At 32.6% G+C, this 21,086-nt stretch overlaps 1 protein-coding gene across 3 annotated transcripts in view; it reads right to left on the bottom strand.

The window, feature by feature from the left end:
• LOC126889709 (protein FAM107B) overlaps positions 1-21,086 on the bottom strand; it is a 412,680-nt gene that overhangs the window by 378,290 nt on the left and 13,304 nt on the right. For all 3 annotated transcript variants that reach the window (XM_050658242.1, XM_050658243.1, XM_050658244.1), the window contains exon 2: positions 19,061-19,137. In XM_050658242.1, coding sequence (XP_050514199.1) covers positions 19,061-19,096 — 36 coding nt within the window. In that variant the 5' untranslated portion in view covers positions 19,097-19,137. The remainder of the gene's footprint in view (positions 1-19,060; positions 19,138-21,086) is intronic.

Below are 21,086 nucleotides of genomic sequence, written 5' to 3'. Positions count from 1 at the left end.
CATTGAGAAAAGTAATGGACTTAGTACGCAGCCTTGTTTTAGTCCTATCTTTGCCTGGAATTCGTCAGATTCTTGATTGTGCGTCCTTATTTTTATTTTATTATTTTTATACAAGGCTTTAATTATTTCTATCATATCCTTTTCTATTCCATTTTTCTTTAAACATTTCCATATATCTTCCCTTCTTATTCTATCAAAAGCTTTTTTCAGATCAATAAAGCATATATGTATCTCTTTGCCTTTCATCAATAGTTTTTCTCCTATTTGTCTCAATATGAAAATCAGATCTTGGGTACTCCTTCCTTTTCTGAAGCCATGCTGGGATTCTTCTAATTTTATTTCTAGTTTTTCCCTTAGCCTTTTTTCAATTATTCTATTGAATATTTTGGCAGGAACGCTTGTCAATGTAATACCCCTATAATTTTCGCAATTTCTTGCGTCTCCCTTCTTAAACAGTGGTATTATTATATCTGTTTTCCAATCAGATGGTATTTCCTTTGCTGTGATTATTTCATTTAGTAGTTCTCTGAATTTTTCTTTTGAATTTTCACTCATGTACTTTAACATTTCAGCTGTGATTTCATTTTGGCCTGGAGATTTTCCCAATTTTAATTTGTCAATGGCTTCTGCAATTTCCTCTTTTGTTATTTGTTGCATTTCCTTTGTATTTTCGATCATGTCTTCCTCTCTTTCTTGTTGATATTGTTTCCATTCTGTTAGTTCTTCAAAATACTGCTTCCATCTTTGCATTATTTCTCTTTCTGTTGTTAATATATTTCATTCTTTATCTCTTATATTTCTTAATCTATGTGATTTCTTTTGTCTTAGCTGTTTCAATGTACCATAAAACAATTTCTGGTTATTAAAATAGTTTTCATTCATTTTATGTCCAAAATCTTCCCAAGACTTCTTTTTTGCCGTTTTAATTTCTTGTTTAATGTCGTTTCTGGCCATTTTGTATTTTTCGTAAGCGTTCTCCGATTTGGTTTTTAGATACTTTTTCCATACTTTTTTCTTTTCTTTCACTTTACGTTGTATTTCTGCTGTCCACCATTTACTTTTCTTCGAATATATGTTTGTGATTTTAGTTGTTCCGCATACTTCTTTTGCTGTTTTCAATATGATTTCCTTAAATTGCTTCCATTTATTTTCTATTCCTGTGTCAATTGCCTTTATAGTCTCGAACTGTTTGGTTAACTTCTTCTGGTATTCCTCTTTACTATCTATTTCTCTTAATTTGTAGCTTTTTATTTTTTCCTTAGTTATCTTCTTTCTTTTTTCTGTTGTGTTATGTGTGTGCACCCTTAGTTCCATTATAAGCAACAAGTAATGGTTACTGCTTATTTCAGCCTCTCTTTTTACCTTTACGTCTTTTATCATCTTTAGGTCTTTCTTTTTATTAGGAAATAGTCTATTATGGATTTTTCTTTTCTCGATGGGATTTCTCTAGTATATTTGTGTATGTCTTTGTGCATAAATTTTGAATTCGTTATAACCATATCATTTGCTATACATAGGTCTATGATTCTGTTTCCGTTATTATTTTTCATTTTTTCTCCATGTTGCCCTAGGTATCGTTCAATCCCTTTATTGTCTCTTCCCACTCTACCATTTAGCTCTCCCATTAATATAATGTTTTCTCCTTCTCCTTCTCAGTTGCCATAAAGTCATCGAAATGTAAACTCAATTTTTTTGCATCCCACATGTTGGGAATTTAAATACCTTACCTTAGGGCATTATTCCTGTTGCCTTTTGCCCATCACAAGGCATTTTAAGTAAATATGCATCTGTAAAGCATACATTTTATATTTGAAGGGTTATTAGCCCTATATTTCTTTGGTGGCTCAGCTAGCATCCAGACTGTCTTACCCGTTTTCTCCTTCGTTATCCATCTCTGCTTGTAATATTTCAAAGAATTCATCTTTTTCCTCTTTTTTGGCATTATCATTTGGCACATATGCTACGATTATGCTGGTTATATTTGTATTTTCTAGTTTTACTTCCACTACCAATAATCTTTCGTTTATATATCTTTCACCTATTATGTTATTTGTCTTTTCTGTTCTTACTATTAGGCCTACACCTCCCGCGCCCCATTCTTTTAAGTCCACTCCTGACCAATATAAGCGATAATCCTTATTTAGATCTACTATTCCTCTACCCTTCTTTTTTATTTCAGTTACTCCCAAGTAGTCTATATTTTGTAGTTTCATCTCTTCAATTATTTTCTCTTCGTTACCGTTAATACCTCGCACGTTCCATGTAGCCATTTTTATGATTTCCTTTTCATTTTTCTTATGTTCCGTATTTTTATATATCCCACCATTTTTGTTCCTCACTATATTTGTAGCTTCATATATATTTTTATTCGTGTCCATTTTATTTGCCAGGTTCGTTGTGTTTGTTTTCATGCCGCCTTCAATTTCTGCTATTCGGTTTTGGATTTATTACTTCTAGTTTTTTCGTAGTCTTATTCCATTTCCATATCTCGCCATTTATAGTTATTTTATTGTACCCAATTTTCACCTTATTTCCTTTTAATTCTTCTTCTTTTGCCATTTTTCTTATTTGCTTGTTCTTTTCACGCTCCTTTGTTGTCATGTCATGATTTATGTAGACCATTTCCTGCTGCAGTTCTTTTAATTTGTATTTGGTTTTCATGATTTGTTCTTTTTCGTCTTCATTATTTATTTCAATTAAGCATACTTTTCTTCCTATTTTATGAGCTGTTTTTACATTAATATTTATCGGTAGAGTGTTTTTTATCATGTTCTCCACGAATTGTTTAAGTTCTGTTTTATTTTCTGTCTCAATTTCAATTCCTGACTTCACTATATTATTTTTCCTTTTCTCTCTCTCTCTAGCCATTCAATTCTATCATTTGTTTCATCTAGCTTCTCTTTTATATCTTTATTTTCTTCTTTTAGTTTTTGATTTTCTTGTCTCAATATCTTATTTTCTTCTCTTATCAGTTTTATATCTTCACTGGTTTTGTCACTCTGCTTTTTGAGCTCCGACACCATCTCTAATAATAGATCTAGTTTTTGTTCTTTACTATTATTATTATATAGTCTTATTTTATTATCGCCTTCCGCCATGTTCTTGTTTATTTCGCGGTATCTTAGTTGGTATCTCAACGATAGGAACTTCGCCCAGATCGACTTTTCAAAAGCTAGGTTCCTCTTAGAGTATTTTATTTTTCTTCGCTAAGTATTTTAATTTTTATAGGTATCCCTTTTTCCGTGACTTTTACTACAGTCTGGCAACGTCGCCGTGACGTGGATCGTGACCCGTCTACCAGCTGGTTGTTGAAACTCGTTCACTTCCTATGCTCGTTTTTTGTGTTTGTTTGTTTATACACTCTTAAATTCACACTTAATTAGTAATTTTTGTTTATTTTTTCACTTATATCGTCAGTATGCACTTTTATATACACTTTATATTGGAAACTGTTATTTAATTTCCACTACTACATCCAAAATTCGGTAAAATAGTAGGTGGTATATCAATAACCTTCTCTTGGCTCTACACCGTTGCCGGTTCTCCTTTGTTAGAGATATTTTTTCGAATTATAGATAGATGGCGCTATAATCTAAAAAAATTGGAAAGTCCCCACTAAAATGGAAAGTCCCCTCTAAAATGGAAATCTTTACTTAACTTTTTTTGGTTTTAGGACCTACTCTTCACAACCCAATAGGTCCCCATAACGCTGGAATGACTGCACATTTAGCATACTTTGCTCCCCTACCATTAAAAAATGCATCGTTTTCTCGTTATTTAAGCTTGAATACTTAGATTTGAGTTCTAGCCGAAAAAAATATACTCTATTCAATATTATATTATCTTTAATTTTGGTAATCACAACTACTATTTTGTTAAAACTGATAGTTTTTGAATTATTTATGAAAAACCGCTTTACACCATGCATTTTTTTACGAAACATTCAAAGCTTTGTTCTTCTCAACAAGTATGTATTGATTTATTTTAATAACTTGATATAACAAATTTTGGTTAAGATTTGTCCCTTTATCGATTTGTGTGGTTATTTTTAATAAAACAATTTTCACCCCCGAGAAGGGGTAGAATCCACCCCCAGGGTAAAAGCGTAAGTTGGCACCATGCCACTTTTGTTTCTTGAGGTATGGTATACTAACTACTTACCAATTTTCACGCAAATCGGTGGAGGTTCAACGAAATCAGAGGTGAAAATATTTAGTGGCTGCACTAATTTTCATCCTTTCACCCCTTATTGCTACTTCCTGTAACATCCAACCGAGCGATTACCGGTATAAGTAATCCCCCATCTACCGGCCAACGGCTTCGGGAAGATGAGCTGGTAAATGGCAGGGCACTCTGTTGTCCTGAGACTGAGAAATCGGTCTCGAAGGCGGAGGAACCAAGACAGTGGTCAACGGCATCAGGATGCAGAAGGCAACGGGAAACCACTGCATTAAATATCCAAATGGATTCCCTTGTAAAAAACCATTAATGGCAATGTTCAAAACGAAAAATTCCGGAGTAAAATGTTCCCCAATCGGATCTCCGGGGGGAGATCAACAAATCGGTACTAAGTTTTACCCCATATTCAGAACGAATTATAGCAATCCAACTAAAGTCTAACAAAGGAAAAATTAACATTATTCAAGTCTATGCACCCACAGCAGAGAAAGAGGATGAGGAAATAGAAGAATTCTACAAGCAACTAGAATACATTCTGGAATCGACCAAAAAAGAAGAAGTCACCGTAATCATGGGCGATTTCAACGCTAAAGTTGGTAAGGTGAAAACTGATGGATGCACTGGTGAATTTGGACTTGGACAACGAAACGACCGAGGTGAACGTCTCGTACAATTTTGCCAAGAAAAAGAATTTGTAGTAATGAACACAATGTTCAGATTACCAAACCGTAGATCAGGGGTGGGCAAAAGCCGGCCCGCTGGCCGGATCCGGCCCTTTCGCTTACTTTATCCGGCCCGTTGAAAAATCCCACAAGCAATTTTTTTTAAACTCGTAAATGCAATTTTGTTGAAATCGACAGGCGATAGTGTGCTGTTCATATAAATAATAAAATATGTAAATAATAAAGAATATTATAATTCCGAAGAGCTGTAACCCTACTTTAAAGTATACAACATAGTTTCACAAAGCAAGATTCTACTGACTACATAGAATTGAATGTGCAGTTCTCACACTCTTTGAGACAGTGATGTTTTGGTTTCAGCCAGGATATTTGTTGTCTCCAAAGAACACTTTTTCCTTCGATTTTATACTTCACATTCAGCTGTAACAACTCATACTTATTATTTTTAAGTATGTGCCCCAAATATGCTGTCTTTTTCTTTTTAATAGTGGTCAAAAGTAATCTGTCTCTTCCCATTCTGTGCATCACCATTTCGTCCGTAATATGATCTGTCCATGATATTCTCAAAATTCTCCTAAAAACACTTCTCAAAAGCTTCCAGCTTTCACATTAAGTCAACATTAAGAGTCCACGCTTCGGCACCATAAAGAAGAATATATAGTTAACATTTAACATAACAGAGAAGGATAACATTTTACTATCCTATATGTGATTTGCAGATTGAGTCTTTGGTTATACTCAGAAATTTTCTCACCTTCAAAAAAGCTGCTCTTGATTGTCCTATTCTTGATACAATTTCCGATTTCGGATTTAGATCTTCCGTAATCCAGACCTCTACCCTAAGTAAAGTATTTCATTTTGTCCACTTGTTTATATCTTCATTTTTTATCTGGACCATATTTCTTTAAAAATTACGTGACATATTTTACTGGCCACAAATTGTTCGCATGTACACCCAAGTAATACAAATGTTTTCACCCATTTTGAAAAAATGTGAAAACGTTGAATTGTCCACGTCCGTCTGTCTGTCTGTAAACACAACTATTCCGTTATTAGAACAGATAGAACGACAAATGAGGTGTCGAATGAAAGCTCCTAACCCAAGGATGCTATTAAAGGTGAGAAATTTTACCTCGGACTTCCAGTTTTAGAGTTGCAACCGGAAGTACGGTTTTAAAGTCACCTAAATAGTATAAGCGATATATCATTCGACGTGCCTTAGCAAGATGAAAACAAGTGTACAATTTTGGTTTTTATATCATTTCCGGTTAAAAAGTTCTAACCGGAAGTGCCATATTATAGTCACAGAAATAGTACATGTGATACATCAACAGTCGACCACTAGACCCGTAAAAGTCTAGAAAAGTCGAGCTTGAATCTTTAGTTCCGGTTTTGACGTCATTTACGCTAAGCTCCGATAAGTTATGACCGAAAGTTTGTCAAAAATTACTAGAAATTAGTGAAATCGTTTATCAATCGACGCAAAATTATACGAAGAGTTCAAATATCGACTTTTGGTTCTACTTCCGGTCACGTTGGGTAAAAAATTAGGACTTACGAAGTCTAATTACTTGTTTATGATTACTGTTATCTATTATTCACAGTAAAATTTCTTTATCCAAATGCTTTAAAATGATACTTATAGTAGTTTTCTCAAAATAATTTCTTGGATAGGGAAAAACTTTACCAATAACATTCGCGTGTGCACAAGCTTACGTACGTGATATACTATTCCGGCCCGGGAGACATTTTGAAAATTTCATTTTGGACCGCGCTTAAAAGTATTTGCCCACCCCTGCCGTAGATTGTACACGTGGACATCACCCAGGGATAATGCAGACAACATCGTCAGGAATCAAATCGATTATATACTAATCAGAAGCCGGTTTAAAAACTCCATCACGTCTACAAAAACCTATCCAGGCACTGATATAGAATCGGATCACAATCCGGTGGTGGCTGTAGTAAATATAAGATTCAAGAAACTACAGAAAAATGCAGCTAAACAAAAGATAGACGTTAAGCAACTGAAAGACGCAACTATACTGGAAAGGACAAGAGAACAGGTAAACAACAATCTTCGAAACCTCGCTGCAAATAATAGGAACACAGGCAATGTGTCAATATTTGCGACGGATATTCTTGAGTTGGGATTGATTTCATGTAATCGAATGAACTATCTTTTAGTAAAGTCGTCCCAGGAACGCAACTCATAAATATTGGCGATATCATTTTAAAGTCTTCTACTTTAAAATGTATAATATACGTCTGAACTGCCAATATAAATGAGTCAGATTAAATAAATTATTAGAAGAATTTTTTTACTTAGCAACAACATTTTTGTTTATTTTAATAGTATTTTGTATTTTGGCAACGAAACCCGATTTGGGCTTCGAAACGTTAATAAATTCATTTTTTAATAAAATTGTGGCTTATTTCCCATAGAAAATACTTAATTATAAAAATGCCACAAGGAAATAGCTTCAGAACAACATCATAATTAACAACAAAAATCGACCTGTTTCGGGACTTTTCCTTAAAGTCGCCGATTTACGAAATACCGAATTTATTCTTTTTATTTGCAACATACTGTAGGATTGTTTATAAGTAAAAAATAGTAAGTACATTTTGTTTATTACATATATTGTTATCACCAAATTTTTCAAACGCACGTTTTAGAAACCTGTATTACAGAGTGTCTTGGGAAAAACTTAACTCTCCTGGTCTAATGTAACAACGACGACAGTCTCTGTGATAATTATTATTATTGTTATAAGATCATAATAATAGATATTGGTCAATCAGTTCGTTCATGATATCATCGCTAATCAGACAAGATGTTGATAAAGGTGGGATATATGCGGGTTAAAGGAGAACCACAAGCCAACGCATATACGGGTTAGCTTATAATTTGTATACATAAGTGCGTCGGGTAAAGTAATATCTACTCAAATATTAAGTGAACAGTTCAAGATGTGTGGCCTTTATTATGCAGATAAATTAACCTTTCATGGTTTTGAAGAGGCTGTTATAGGGGCAGTAGTATAATAAAAAGTAGTCTATTGGAACCACTACATTTTAATAATAATAAAAAAACAAAAAGAAACGGATACATGTGACGGCACTCGTGACACAAAAAATTGTGTTGACGGAGATCCCAATGCACTTAAAATCATACAGTACGGAGCAAATGTGTGGAATACATTCGTTATTTCGTAAGCCGGCGACTTTAAGGAAAAATCCCGAAACAGGTCGGTTTTTATTTTTAAATTGTGAGTTTTTGGAATATACATAATGTACATCATACTACTGATGTCATCCATCTGGGCGTGATGACGTAATCTGACACAATTAACATAATTGTTTATATAGGGTGTCTAAAAAAATTTTTATTTATTGATAAATTTTGATTTACTGAATTCAAAACACATTTTACTGCTGTCAGGAAACAGAATAAAATGGTTATTTGAGAAATAAACATTGCTTTTTGCTTATAGGCGAGCGGGAGGTACCCCTAAAATGACCAGGTACTGACCACGGAGAGGTGAATGGCTAATTTTATTTATACTTTATATTTTTGAAGGTGCTGAAAACGAAAATGAGGTTTATTTTGAATTTTATGAGGGGGAACACTGTCAAAATCGCAATTTTAACCTAAAAATAAAAAAAAAGAAATCACGTTTTTTTGCGTTTACCTCGCTACAACTCTGTTCCCTTTTAACGTTTTTTTTTCTGAAATTTTTACAGTATATATTTCTCACCTTTCTTAAGAGAACGGTACTTACTTCAAGCTTTCAGTCTTATTCTAATAAAAGTTATGAATTTTTTAAAGTGAAAGGTACAGATTTCTGAATTAAAAAGTTCAATCGCAAAAGATGAGCGACGAAGTTTAAAATTTAGCTTTTTAATCACGTGTATGTTAAAGTATAGAGTACAAAGAAGTTTTATAGAAAAAAAAAAAATAGTGCAACTTTTATTATCGGCATTAGAAATCCCCAATATAACGGTTATTTTTCGAGATACTGACCATGGGTGGTGAATGGCTAATTTTGGTCTTAGATTATGTTTCTGACGGTGCTGAAAACGAAAATAAAATTTATTTTAAATTTCAGCTGGTGGAATATTGTCAAAATCGCAATTTTACCATAAAAATAAAAAAGTGAAATCACGTTTTTTTGCGTTTAACTCGCTACAACTCTGGTCGATTCCAATATTTTTTTCCAAGGTTTTACACTATACGTTGCTCATTTTTTTGAAGACAACGGTATCTCTTTTAAGATTTTAGTCTTATTCTAGTAAAAGTTATGAATTTTTTAAGTACTAGGTGCAGATTCGTGAATTGCAAAGTTTAATCGCAAAAGTTGAGAGGCGAAATTTAAAATTTATCTTATTAATCACGTTTATGTTAAAACATAGAGTACAAAGAAGTTTTCTGGAAAGTTTTAATTACAAATGTTTAATAGAAAAAAAATGGCGCAACTTTTAATATAGACGTTATACATCCCCAAAATAACACTTATTTTTCGAGATACTGACCATGGGAGGTGAATGGCTAATTTTGGTCTTGTTTTATGTTTCCGATGATGCTGACAATGAAAAAGTGGTTTATTTTGAATTTTATGTTAGGGAACATTGTCAAAATCGCAATTTTAACCTAAAAATGAAAAAAAAAGTGAAGTCACGAATTTTTACGTTTAACTCACTACAACACTGTTCCATTTTAATATTTTTTTCTAAAATTTCTGCAGCATATATTTCTCACCTTTGTGAAGATTATGAAAGTAACTGTAGTCTTTCAGCCTTTTTCTTAATAAAAGTTATGAATTTTTTAAAATAAAAGGTGCAGATTCGTGAATTGCAGAGTTAAATCGCAAAAATTAAGTGACAAAATTTAAAATTTATCTATTTGATTTCATTTATGTTGGTTAAACCATAGAGTTCAAAGAAGTTTTATGGGGAGTTTTAGATCTAGATGTGTTATAGAAAAAATATGGTGCAACTTTTAATTTTAAAAAAAACGTGGTTTAATGTTCTCAGACATAAAATTCAAAATAAACTTAATTTTCGTTTTCAGCACCATCAAAAACATAAAGTAAGACCAAAATTAGCAATTCACCACCAATGATCAGTATCTCGAAAAATTAGCGTTATTTTGGGGATTTATAACGTAGATGTTAAACGTTGCACCATTTGTTTTCTATAAAACATTTTGTTCCAAAACTTTCCAGAAAACTTCTTTGTACTCATGTTTTATTTTTGAATTTGCTTTAAAATTTATATTTCAGTCAAATTTTGCGATTAAACTTTGCAATTTACGAATCTGCACCTTGTACTTTTAAAGATTCATAACTTTCACTAGAATAAGACTAAAAGCTTAAAGCAGAAACTATCGTCTTAAAAAATGTGAGCGATATATAGTGTACAAACTTTAGAAAAAAATTTTAAAACGGACCAGAGTTGTAGCGAGCTAAACGCAAAAAACGTGATTTATTTTTTTTTATTTTTAGGGTACAATTGCAATTTTGACAATATTCCCTCACCTAAAATTTAAAATAAATTTCATTTTCGTTTTTGTCACGGTCAAAAACATAATCTAAGACCAAAATTAGTCATTCACCACCCATGGTCAGTATCTCGAAAAATAATCGTTAGGTATATTGGGAATTTCTAATGTCGACATTAAAAGTTGCCCTATTTTTTTTTTCTATAAAACATTTTGATCTAAAACTTACCAGAAAACTTCTTTGTACTCTCTACTTTAACATAAACGTGATTAGGAAGCTTAATTTTAAAAAGTTTTCACTCTAATGGCATATAAAACAACATAATGCTATTCTACATCCTACCAGAATGAAAACAATGGGAACCTTCTCTGGTTACACCTCCGAGGCTTCTACAATTTGCAAGCCATACGGATGCTGAGACTAAGGCAGCTGAGGGAATTCTACAATTAACAATTCACGTCCCATCTGCTCAGCGCGGTAAAGTTCCAACGAGAATGGTTCCCTTCGTACTCCAATCAGAGTAAATGTAAATCAAAATGAATAACCATTTTCAATTTCGTTGCAAAACGAAAATACAGCCGAACCATATTCTAGTTCAATCAGAGAGTGCAGCAAGCACCTCTAGCGGTTTCTAAACTTATTAGTCTCTCATCAGGAGGCACATATGCTGCTCTCCCTGATCCAACCAAAACAAACCCCAGCGTGCAGTCCCGGATTGCAACGAACGAAATGGCATAGATGCCCTAGCGGCAACTGCTAGCAAAAAGACTTTGTTTTCATTCTGGTAGGATGTAGAATAGCATTATGTTGTTTTATATGCCATTAGAGTGAAAACTTAGTCTTTTTGCTAGCAGTTGCCGCTAGGGCATCTATGCCATTTCGTTCGTTGCAATCCGGGACTGCACGCTGGGGTTTGTTTTGGTTGGATCAGGGAGAGCAGCATATGTGCCTCCTGATGAGAGACTAATAAGTTTCGAAACCGGTAGAGGTGCTTGCTGCACTCTCTGATTGAACTAGAATATGGTTCGGCTGTATTTTAGTTTTGCAACGAAATTGAAAATGGTTATTCATTCTAAATTTTAAACTTCTTCACACAACTTTTGCGATTAAACTTTGCAATGCACAAATCCGCACCTTTGGCTTTGAAAAATTCATAACCTTTATCAGGATAAGAATAAAAGCTTGAAACGGGTACCGTTGTCTTCAAAAATGTTAATATACTGTAAAAATTTCAGAAAAAAATATTAAAATGGAACAGAGTTGTAGCGAGGTAAACGAAAAAACGTGACTTCATTTTTTTTTATTTTTAGGTTAAAATTGCGATTTTGACAATGTTCCCCCACATAAAATTCAAAATAAACTTCATTTTCGTTTTCAGCACCCTCGAAAATATAAAGTATGAATAAAATTAGCCATTCACCCCTCCGTGGTCAGTATCTCGAAAACTAAGCACTTTTTTGGGGGTGTCCCGCTCGTGTATTAATTTCAATGGTCAAGCTGCCACTCATTTGCCCCTTAGAAGCGTGAAGATTTAATTTAAGCGAAAAATAATGTTCATTAGTCAAAATAAACACTTTTTTTTGTGTTTGGACAGCAGTAAAATGAATTTTGAATTCAATAAATTACAAACATTCTTCTTGTTGCGTCAATTAATTTAAGTAAAAAAAAGTTTTTTGTATGCCCTCTATAAATAATTATATTAATGTTTATATTACCATATAGAGAATTGAATAACCTTTCAAATAAGCTAACATGACCAGTAATCTCATTTAAAAAAATCATCAATTACGTCATCACGCTCAGATGGATGACGTCACCAGTATGATATATGTATATGCCAAAAACTCATAATTTAAAAATAAAAACTGACCTGTTTCGGGATTTTTCCCGAAGTCGCCGGCTTACGAAGTAACGAATGTATTCCATATATTTGAACCATACTGTATAAATAGTGTATTTATGGTATTATTGGTGTATCTCTCGTTTCTATGCCTTATGTGTTGGATACATGTCCTGTTTATTTTGGCTTTACTGTCCGCCTGCAGTATTGTTGGATGACTTAAACAGCTAAGCAGCGGTGTTCCGATCATAAGCTCGGATATAACATTGTAACGAATAAGGACCTCTATATTCGGACCTCTCGTATGACCGTTCCACCTTAAAAGATGCTCTCGAAATCACCGCGGCGTTATAGGTTTTCCAGAATTTTCGAATGTCGATTAGAATATTGATGAAATAGAGATGGGCGGATCCGTTTTCCTCGAACCTTCTAGTATTTTTGTGTTTTAGTATATAAGGAACCATTAAATTATTTTAGTTTAGTGCATAAGATAAATTCAAACTCAAAAGTTGTAAATAAATGGTGTATAAATCGAATCGTGAGTTTTATTTAAACGTAAATCGCTATAATAATGTAAAGGAATAGAGTTAACTGATGCCACAACGAAAAAGTTTAAAAACAATATTATTTATGTTAATGTGGTATTAAAGAGGTGACAATAATAATAAACCCTAGTGTTTAAAAATTAAATATTATTTTACGGATGATTTTTTTATTTTAAAGTAGATATAGTTGTAACAAAAAGTTACGTAATTTTTATGTCGAAAACGGATGTGTTTCAAAAAAGATAGATAATGAAATTGTTGATAGTGATAAATAAATATAAATGTTTTAGTGATATGTATATTTGTATATAGGTACCTAAATTTTCCTCTAGAAGTTGAATACGAATGTTTGTCACCGAATTTACTGTGCCTAGAAATTAAAAAAAAACAGACATGAACAAGTATCTATAAAAAAAAAGAATTAGATTCATCACTATGTTCAAATAATTATGTTTATAAATATTACTCAATAGAAAATTGAGTAACCTTATAAATGAGCTAAAATATCGATTACGTCATAACTCCCAGACAATAACCTCACTATAATAGTATGATATGGGTCTACCCCAAAATCCCGACAGCCAAAATCCGAGGACAAAAATACCGACACGCCAGAATCCCGAAAGGTTTGATAAGTTCCTTTTTAACATATAATTACATTTATTTCTGGTGTGTTGTTTATGGCCATAAGTATTTACCATTTAATATGAACTAATTTTCTAAATAAAATTTCTAACATGGGTATTAGAGTTGCACAAGTTTGACTTGAATGTTTGAACTTGACTTGAGTTTGACTTAATTTCAAGTCAAACTCAAGTCAATCCTTCTGACAAATAATTGTCAAGTCAAACTGGTCAATCGTACAGGTTTGAAAATTCAAACTGTTTGTCAAACTAGTTTGAAAGAGTTTGAAAAATAATTTATTTAGTAGATATACTTTTTTGTCGAGATTGACATGTTAGTTGCCAATTAAGATAAGAAAATTAATAATACAATGAGTGCCATATAAAAGTATCTTGATATGCTTTTTCTCATGAGAATCTTTCAGTGCGTCACAGTTTTTCGATTTCTTTCTAACGCATTAAATTGTATGTGACAGAAAAAAAGTCACGTCGGTGATTACATTTCGTCGGTGACATTTATAACATTTATTCTAGTTGTCAATAGATGGGGCTATAATCGAAAAAAAAATTATTTACGAATTATATAATATATCTAAGAATATAATCTGTACAATTTATAAGACTATACAAATCAAAGAAAATACCATTTTATAAATGCAATAAACACAATTGATTTGTTTTTATGCCAAATTGCAAATAAAATGTGACAACTGTCAGATTTAACTAAAATGTCATGTCACTAAAATGTATATTATCACGGACTTACCTTTTTTTCTATCATTTGTGACGCACTGAAAAATGCTCATGAAAAGAAGCATACAGGAAGCGATTATAATCAAAATAGGGTAAATTTTTTGAAAATGATTCCTGTATGCTTAGAATTGCTTGCTGGTAAGTTTCGTTTTATCGATATAACTTTTTTTATATTAGAGTGTCACTAGATTAAAACAAAGAATTCGTTGGATAGTTTTTTTATCATACCAAGTGTAATTTAATCTACTTTGGAATCTTTAAATTATTACGTAACGCAAGTTGGGAGAGGGTAACGCAAGTTAGTAAATGGACTAATTAAACATCTAAGATCTAACAACATCACGAGAAAAACCAAATGCAAAATATACAAAACCCTGATAAAACCGGTCCTTATATATGGATTAGAGACATGGACACTGTCGAAAAGCGATTATAAGGGGGTGAAAGAAAATGACGTATGGCGCAGAAAATATAATTTTGAACTATACGCAACATACAACGAACCCGCGACGTCATAACATCCTTAAAGATCGGACGTCTGCGCTGGATGGGTCATGTTAAACGGATGTTTGAGACCGAAACACCAAAACATATAATGAGGCAAACACCAGTAGGGAGAAAGTCAAAGGGAAGATCCAAATACCCACACTTAGATACATGGAACAAGTGGAACAAAACCTGAAAACACTTGAGATTACCAATTGGAAGAACAAAGCAAGGAACAGAACAGAATGGCGGAAAATCCTAGAACAAGTCAGGACCTAAAAAGGGTTGTCGAGCTACTGATGATGATGAAGTTTGGGGAGGGGGTTATGTAAAACGTTACGGCGCGTCATACGGGGGAGGGGGGTTCGAACAGCGCGTTACATAACATTGTTTTTTAACTTAAGAGCACACAGTAGCGATCAACAGGTAGCAACAAACGCGTTCCAAGATTGCGAAAGTTCTGCGAACTTTCAAAAGTGAGGCAACATTGCGTCGTTAATTCGACACTGACAGTGATGTTTATACTACCAAAAACAATAATTTTTATAAGTATACATAGGCGCGAAATGTTGCCATGTCAGTGATGTTCGATTTCTTGTTATAAAATAATCGATTTTTAGTAGTTCCAATGTGACACAAAATCTAGGCACGGGATAAAAAAGTTTATTTGAAGAAAGTGTATTTTTTTGTCTTTTTTAATGGCGGTACAGGCTCCTTTTTTAAATATTTTATTTAGGTATAGAGTTATTTCTACATACTAACATATTTCTGAAATTGGTCTCTGTACCGCCATTCTTTAATATTTTACGAATATGTGTGCCAAATATCTCGACAAAATATTCAAAATTAGAGCCGCAATCTTGGATCGCGTTTGTTGCTACCTGTTGATCGCTACTGTTTGCTCTTTAGTAAAAAAAACTACGGAATCACAATCTCCTAACTTTTCAACTTTCGTTTATATTTTACATAGAACCCCTGGATTGTATTATATAGCCCCCTTACGCTCCGCTCACGTTACAATAGGACAATAGTATTCAAATGAAAATTAAGATCAAGCACAGTAACACATGTTGGCAATAAATAGCTGGACCGTTCTTCACAACAAAAGATGAAAAGGTACAGATGGGATAAAGAGGTTGTAAAATTGTGTTACGATACTTGAACGGCCCTTTAACAGAAATTTATGAAGGAACAACAAAATATTATATTTTTGATAGACTAGGTTTAATGATTTTTTTGCGACTTTGCAATGTCGTCTTAAAGAATTAGTTCACTAATTGTCATTTTATAACACTGTTCTTTATTTTTACATAATACAAGTATGTACTTTTCAATTTTCATTGTTTTGAAATCACCTGCCGCAATATCAAATAAATCAGTATATTTATTTTTCTTAATTAATTCTACTTCAACTACAGATTTTTTCTCTTAATTTCTGCAGTGGAAGAAAAGAGATACCTTCAAAATCAGACTCAATTTGATCTGGTACTTGTTCTGAGCCGAAAAATATTCAGGTTCAGATATTATTTCACAAAGCACACACTTAAAAACGAACGTAATAAACAAGCCTAGCACATACTTCTTAATATGAACTACAAACTAATTTGCGGAGTAGCAGAGTACAGATTCAGACCTATCCAAATAAGTCAAAACAAAAGTCAGTAGGTACGCTCTCAATTAGAATTGGAAATAAACACGTTGCGCAATATGATATTCAAACTTCAAACTGTTTGAAGAAGTTTGATTTCAAGTCAAACCTAAAGATATCGAAATCAAGTCAAGTCAAACTTTTTTACAAAAAAAGTTTGGTTTTCAAGTCAAGTCAAGTTTGTTGAATAAAATCAAACTAGTTTGACTTGATACATCTCTAATGGGTATATGAATTAAATTATTTTTTTTGCCAATATATAGTCCAATAATATGTATAATCAAGTCCTGAATTCAAGTTTACTTTCATATATGTAGTAGATATTATCTTGTCACTTACAACCTTCCAGTTCAGCAAGTATAGCTTTTATATTATAATATGAAGTGTTTAATGATTTTTTCTTTTAAAATACATAATAATTAATACCCGTACTTATTAGTAAGTATGTAATTAATTTTTCAATTTCAATACTCTATAATATGACTCGGATATTGCATTTGAAAAGGAAACAATGAATATTCAAAATGTAGTGGTCGGGATTTTTGCTTATGCGAGGATTGTTGCATGTCGGGATTTTTCCTGTCGGGATTCTAGCGTGTCGGTGTTTTGGCCGTCGGGATTTTGGCTGTCGGGATTTTGGGCGCCACCGGTATGATATACATGCTAAAAAGTCATAGTTTAAAAATGAAAATTGACCAGTTTCGGGATTTTTCTCCAAATCGCTCATTCGCGAAAATATTAATTTATTCCATCATTTTGTCCGTTACTGTATAAACAATCTGAAATCTATTATTGGACAGAAATAAAAAAATAGATAAATTACAATATTAAAATTCCTTTACAAAGAAACTTATTGTTGAAGTATAAAGGGAGTTTTAAATTAAAGACATAATATATGTAAGTTTGTATAATTAAGAGTTCTCACCGTTTTATTTTAATAATTTGTGACACTATTTATAGGCCGCTCAAAACCTGGCCTATTTCTTTCCGAACCTTCTCGTCGTCACCAGAGAACACGATTACTTTCTACGGCATTCGGAACGAGGGATACCGAAGTATATAAGAACGAGGGATTCATTTAGCTTTAGCAGTCCGGTCAGTTATCGACGCGTAATAATTATTGTATTTCGGATTGAGTTGTTCGCCGTGTATTTTGAAATGTATTAGTTATTGGAATTATTATGTTTTAGTTAGTTAAATCATAAATTTGAGATTGTAAATAAATTAGATGTGTTAGTTCGAGTTATTTATAAGTATTAAATAAATTAAATCAGTAATGTAAAATAAAATAATATTAAGTAAGTCTTCCTTTATTTAAATTAAACTTAGTGCCTAAAAACATAAATAAAAGATCATAGAAAAGTCAATTTTGTAACAAATTGTAAACTTTGAAAAACATTGTTTTTCAAATCTTCAATTTCTCTACGTATTTATGAAATGTAGAATCTTTTAAAACCATTAATTTATTCATCATATTCGATTACAAGTGCGTCTCTGTAATGTGTTAGAATTTGATTAGGTGCAAAGGTGTACCTACTGAAAGAAGTGAAGTGGCTAAAAATAAAATACTTACTCGTTTTGACAACATAATTACGACACAAAAGAATATTTTGATACATAATTTATAGAACAGCATCTATAATAGATGTGGCGTATCCAGAGGAATATAATTGTATACCAATATTGAGAAAAAAATGAATTTTTTTCATAAAATGCTGAGATGCCACAGAAAAACAGATTCCAAATGACTAAAATAGATGTCGGATGTCTGATACAAATGTCAAGTGAACAAAGAAGTAGTATAGTGTTGACTCGTTTTGACAACATAATTACGACACAAAAGAATATTTTGATACATAATTTATAGAACAGCATCTATAATAGATGTGACGTATCCAGAGGAATATAATTGTATACCAATATTGAGAAAAAAATGATTTTTTTTCATAAAAAGCTGAGATGCCACAGAAAAACAGATTCTAAATGACTAAAATAGATGTCGGATGTCTGATACAAATGTCAAGTGAACAAAGAAGTAGTATAGTGTTGACTGTTATTTACAAAACCAATGATTAAGTTTAACAAAGTAAAGTACAATAGAAAAAATTGTTTCACCATGCCAAAAAAGTATAGAAAAATAGGTATACCTAGTAGGTGTGCAGATACGTAAAGAAGCGACAATTTGTTGAGTGAAGAAATAAAGGAGGAAGGCAGACGATAGCTTAAACGATTGATAGCTTAGACGATTGATAGCTTAAAATGAAGATAGTTCAAAGACTAGTTACAGGTTTAATACAAAAGCAAAAGAGTGTACATTACGATTACGAAAAGTCGACTTCATTTTCTTTACAAAGAGGAGCTAATTTTATCCGAACGTCTGCAGTCACTACAGTGAGTACCAATCCCACAAGAACAGAAAAATTTCCTATCCCTGATGAGATTAGAACTCACGACCCCTGAATCCAAAGGTAGACTCTCTTACCACTGAGCCACAGAGGGGGTGCTTAAAAGATTTGAAAATAAAACAATTGATAACTTAGTAAAAAAATAAAGCTAACCTTAAAATTAACCCTATACATATTTAATTATCAGTATGTATTTAATTAATCAAATTAATAATGGATTAACACAAATTGAAATCATTGATGAGTATCCGTAGTATGTATATAGATACCATAAATATATTGTATATTCTACTAAACTCAAATATAAAACCCCTAATGGTGTCACGTAAATTGATAATTAGGGGAAGCCCTAACAGTCATATAAACTGAATAAAAATGCAAATCAGTTACTCACGTGTAATCCAACTTCACGGAAAGTTCGCACATCCATCAGAGAAAATACGAGGTAAACAGCAAGGTCAAACAAATGATCTAAAAACAAAACAATAGTATTAAGACATGTAGAAACGCGGAAAGATTCCGCAATGCATGACAACGAACAAAATTATTGTCTTTATAGTCCATTCACTCACGGTTTTTGCTCCGAATATTAATGAACCGTTTGGATTGACATGAAGTTTGTCATACACATCACGTAACTAACATGTCAAAGAAAAAAGCTATATTCTGCGGTGTGTGTGTGTGTGTGCATTTGCCCTGGAGGTGAACTACCTTCTCGGGGTTGAAAAAAATACGTTCGAAAAAGTCCGGAAGTGGATAAACTGACAGATACTAAGCAACTTTTGTTCTATAGAGTTTTTAGACTTAGTCAATATTTTTGAGCTATTTGCGAGTGAATATGATATATTCATAATATGAACATATTATTATGTCATTTTTCAACAAAAAAATAGTTATTTATGAAACAGTTCGTGAAGTATTCTTATTGCGCACGCACGCGATGTTTACAGCACGAGCGGCGCTAGTGCTATACATCGCGTAAGTGCGCAAAAAGTACTTCAACGCACAGTTTCATACAATATTTTATCTACGATAAACAAATAAAAAAACTGCAACTCTTGTTGTCAAAAAAGTGTGCCAAAAAACAGTGCGAAAAAATAAATCCCATTTAAAATACATTGTTACTTCACGCACACTTTAAACCCTTCACGTATTGCTATCGATAATGACAGTTTTCACAAACTAAAAACTTATGCATACTATGAGATAGAGTAGATAAAACACGTTTTTAGACGGTTTTTCGCAAATAATTCAAAAAGTAAATATTTTATCAAACATGTAGCTTATAAAGCAGTAAAAAAGAAAATGGTGTATGTATGAAGTCTGTATACCTAATAGAAGCAAAGTTCTAGCTAATGAAAAGTAGGTTCTTATTTGTATTTGTCAAATTGCAAATCGAATATTTCAACGAGAAATAATTAAATGATTAAGCACTTTTCGGGGAAAACTCGCAACAATTATTTCTTTAAAGTATTTAAAAATCTTTATTTTTTTCTTTCTAACAAACTAACAATAGTTTAAAAGTAAGCAAGTTACGTTCAAAATAAAGTAGATCCGTTTTTTCTTGGAAAAAATATCGTGAAAATCACCCCCTAATTAGCATTCCAAATGAAATAATTAATAGTTACCGCTTCACAGGGTTTACTTTGTTTATGTAGGTATTGTTTAAAAATTATTAGTAACACCGAAAATCTTAAAGGCTGAGTAAAGAAATGTAGGTTTTGCTTTTCTAAATATTTTGTATTGTAACGAAAGAGAACTCTTGGCCGACCCCCATATAACGGTACACAACTCGAGAATGACGCAATCGAATGTTCGAGGCGTCGGCGGAGGGGTAAAGAGAGTTCGAGAACGTACCTCAAGTAGGCGTGATGAGCTGATAGCTAAAAATGAGCGTGGATTGTTCCAGAATAACGGCTGGGCTATAAATAGGAATAAATTTTGTAAATAGAGTTAGTTTAAGCTAGAGATTTGTAAAGAAAACTTGTATAAATAAATTAATAAAGTCGTATATAAATACGAATGCTCGTTTGAATATTACAGTGGTGTTCGGTAAACTTAGTGCGATATAAATAAGTGAATTAGAGAAAGACTTTAAAAGATTTTTGAACTTTATTCGTCGGGGAAAAATCGGAGTGCGTTAATTGTTCGGTATTCGGAAAGACTTTTAAAAGACGTTCTACTTCCAGTCAGCAGAACAAGCAATCTTATCGAAATTCGAAAGTGTTTCTCAAAAGATCGATGAAACATCTAAGATAAATAATGAGAAATTAGACGAGAAATTTGAGAGTTTCTCAAGTAATTAAAGACGTTTGTAGACAGAACAACGAGAAACTTGAAGAAGTTAGTAAAAAAAGCGACGAGCAATTCGAGAACGTTGCTAAAAAATTTGACGAGACTTCTCAAGTAATTAAAGAGGT

The sequence above is a fragment of the Diabrotica virgifera genome, chromosome 8 (genome assembly GCF_917563875.1).
Source record: "Diabrotica virgifera virgifera chromosome 8, PGI_DIABVI_V3a".
NCBI lineage: Eukaryota > Metazoa > Arthropoda > Insecta > Coleoptera > Chrysomelidae > Diabrotica > Diabrotica virgifera.
Note: the sequence above shows the minus strand (reverse complement) of the source record. Positions and strands in the feature narration are given on the sequence as shown.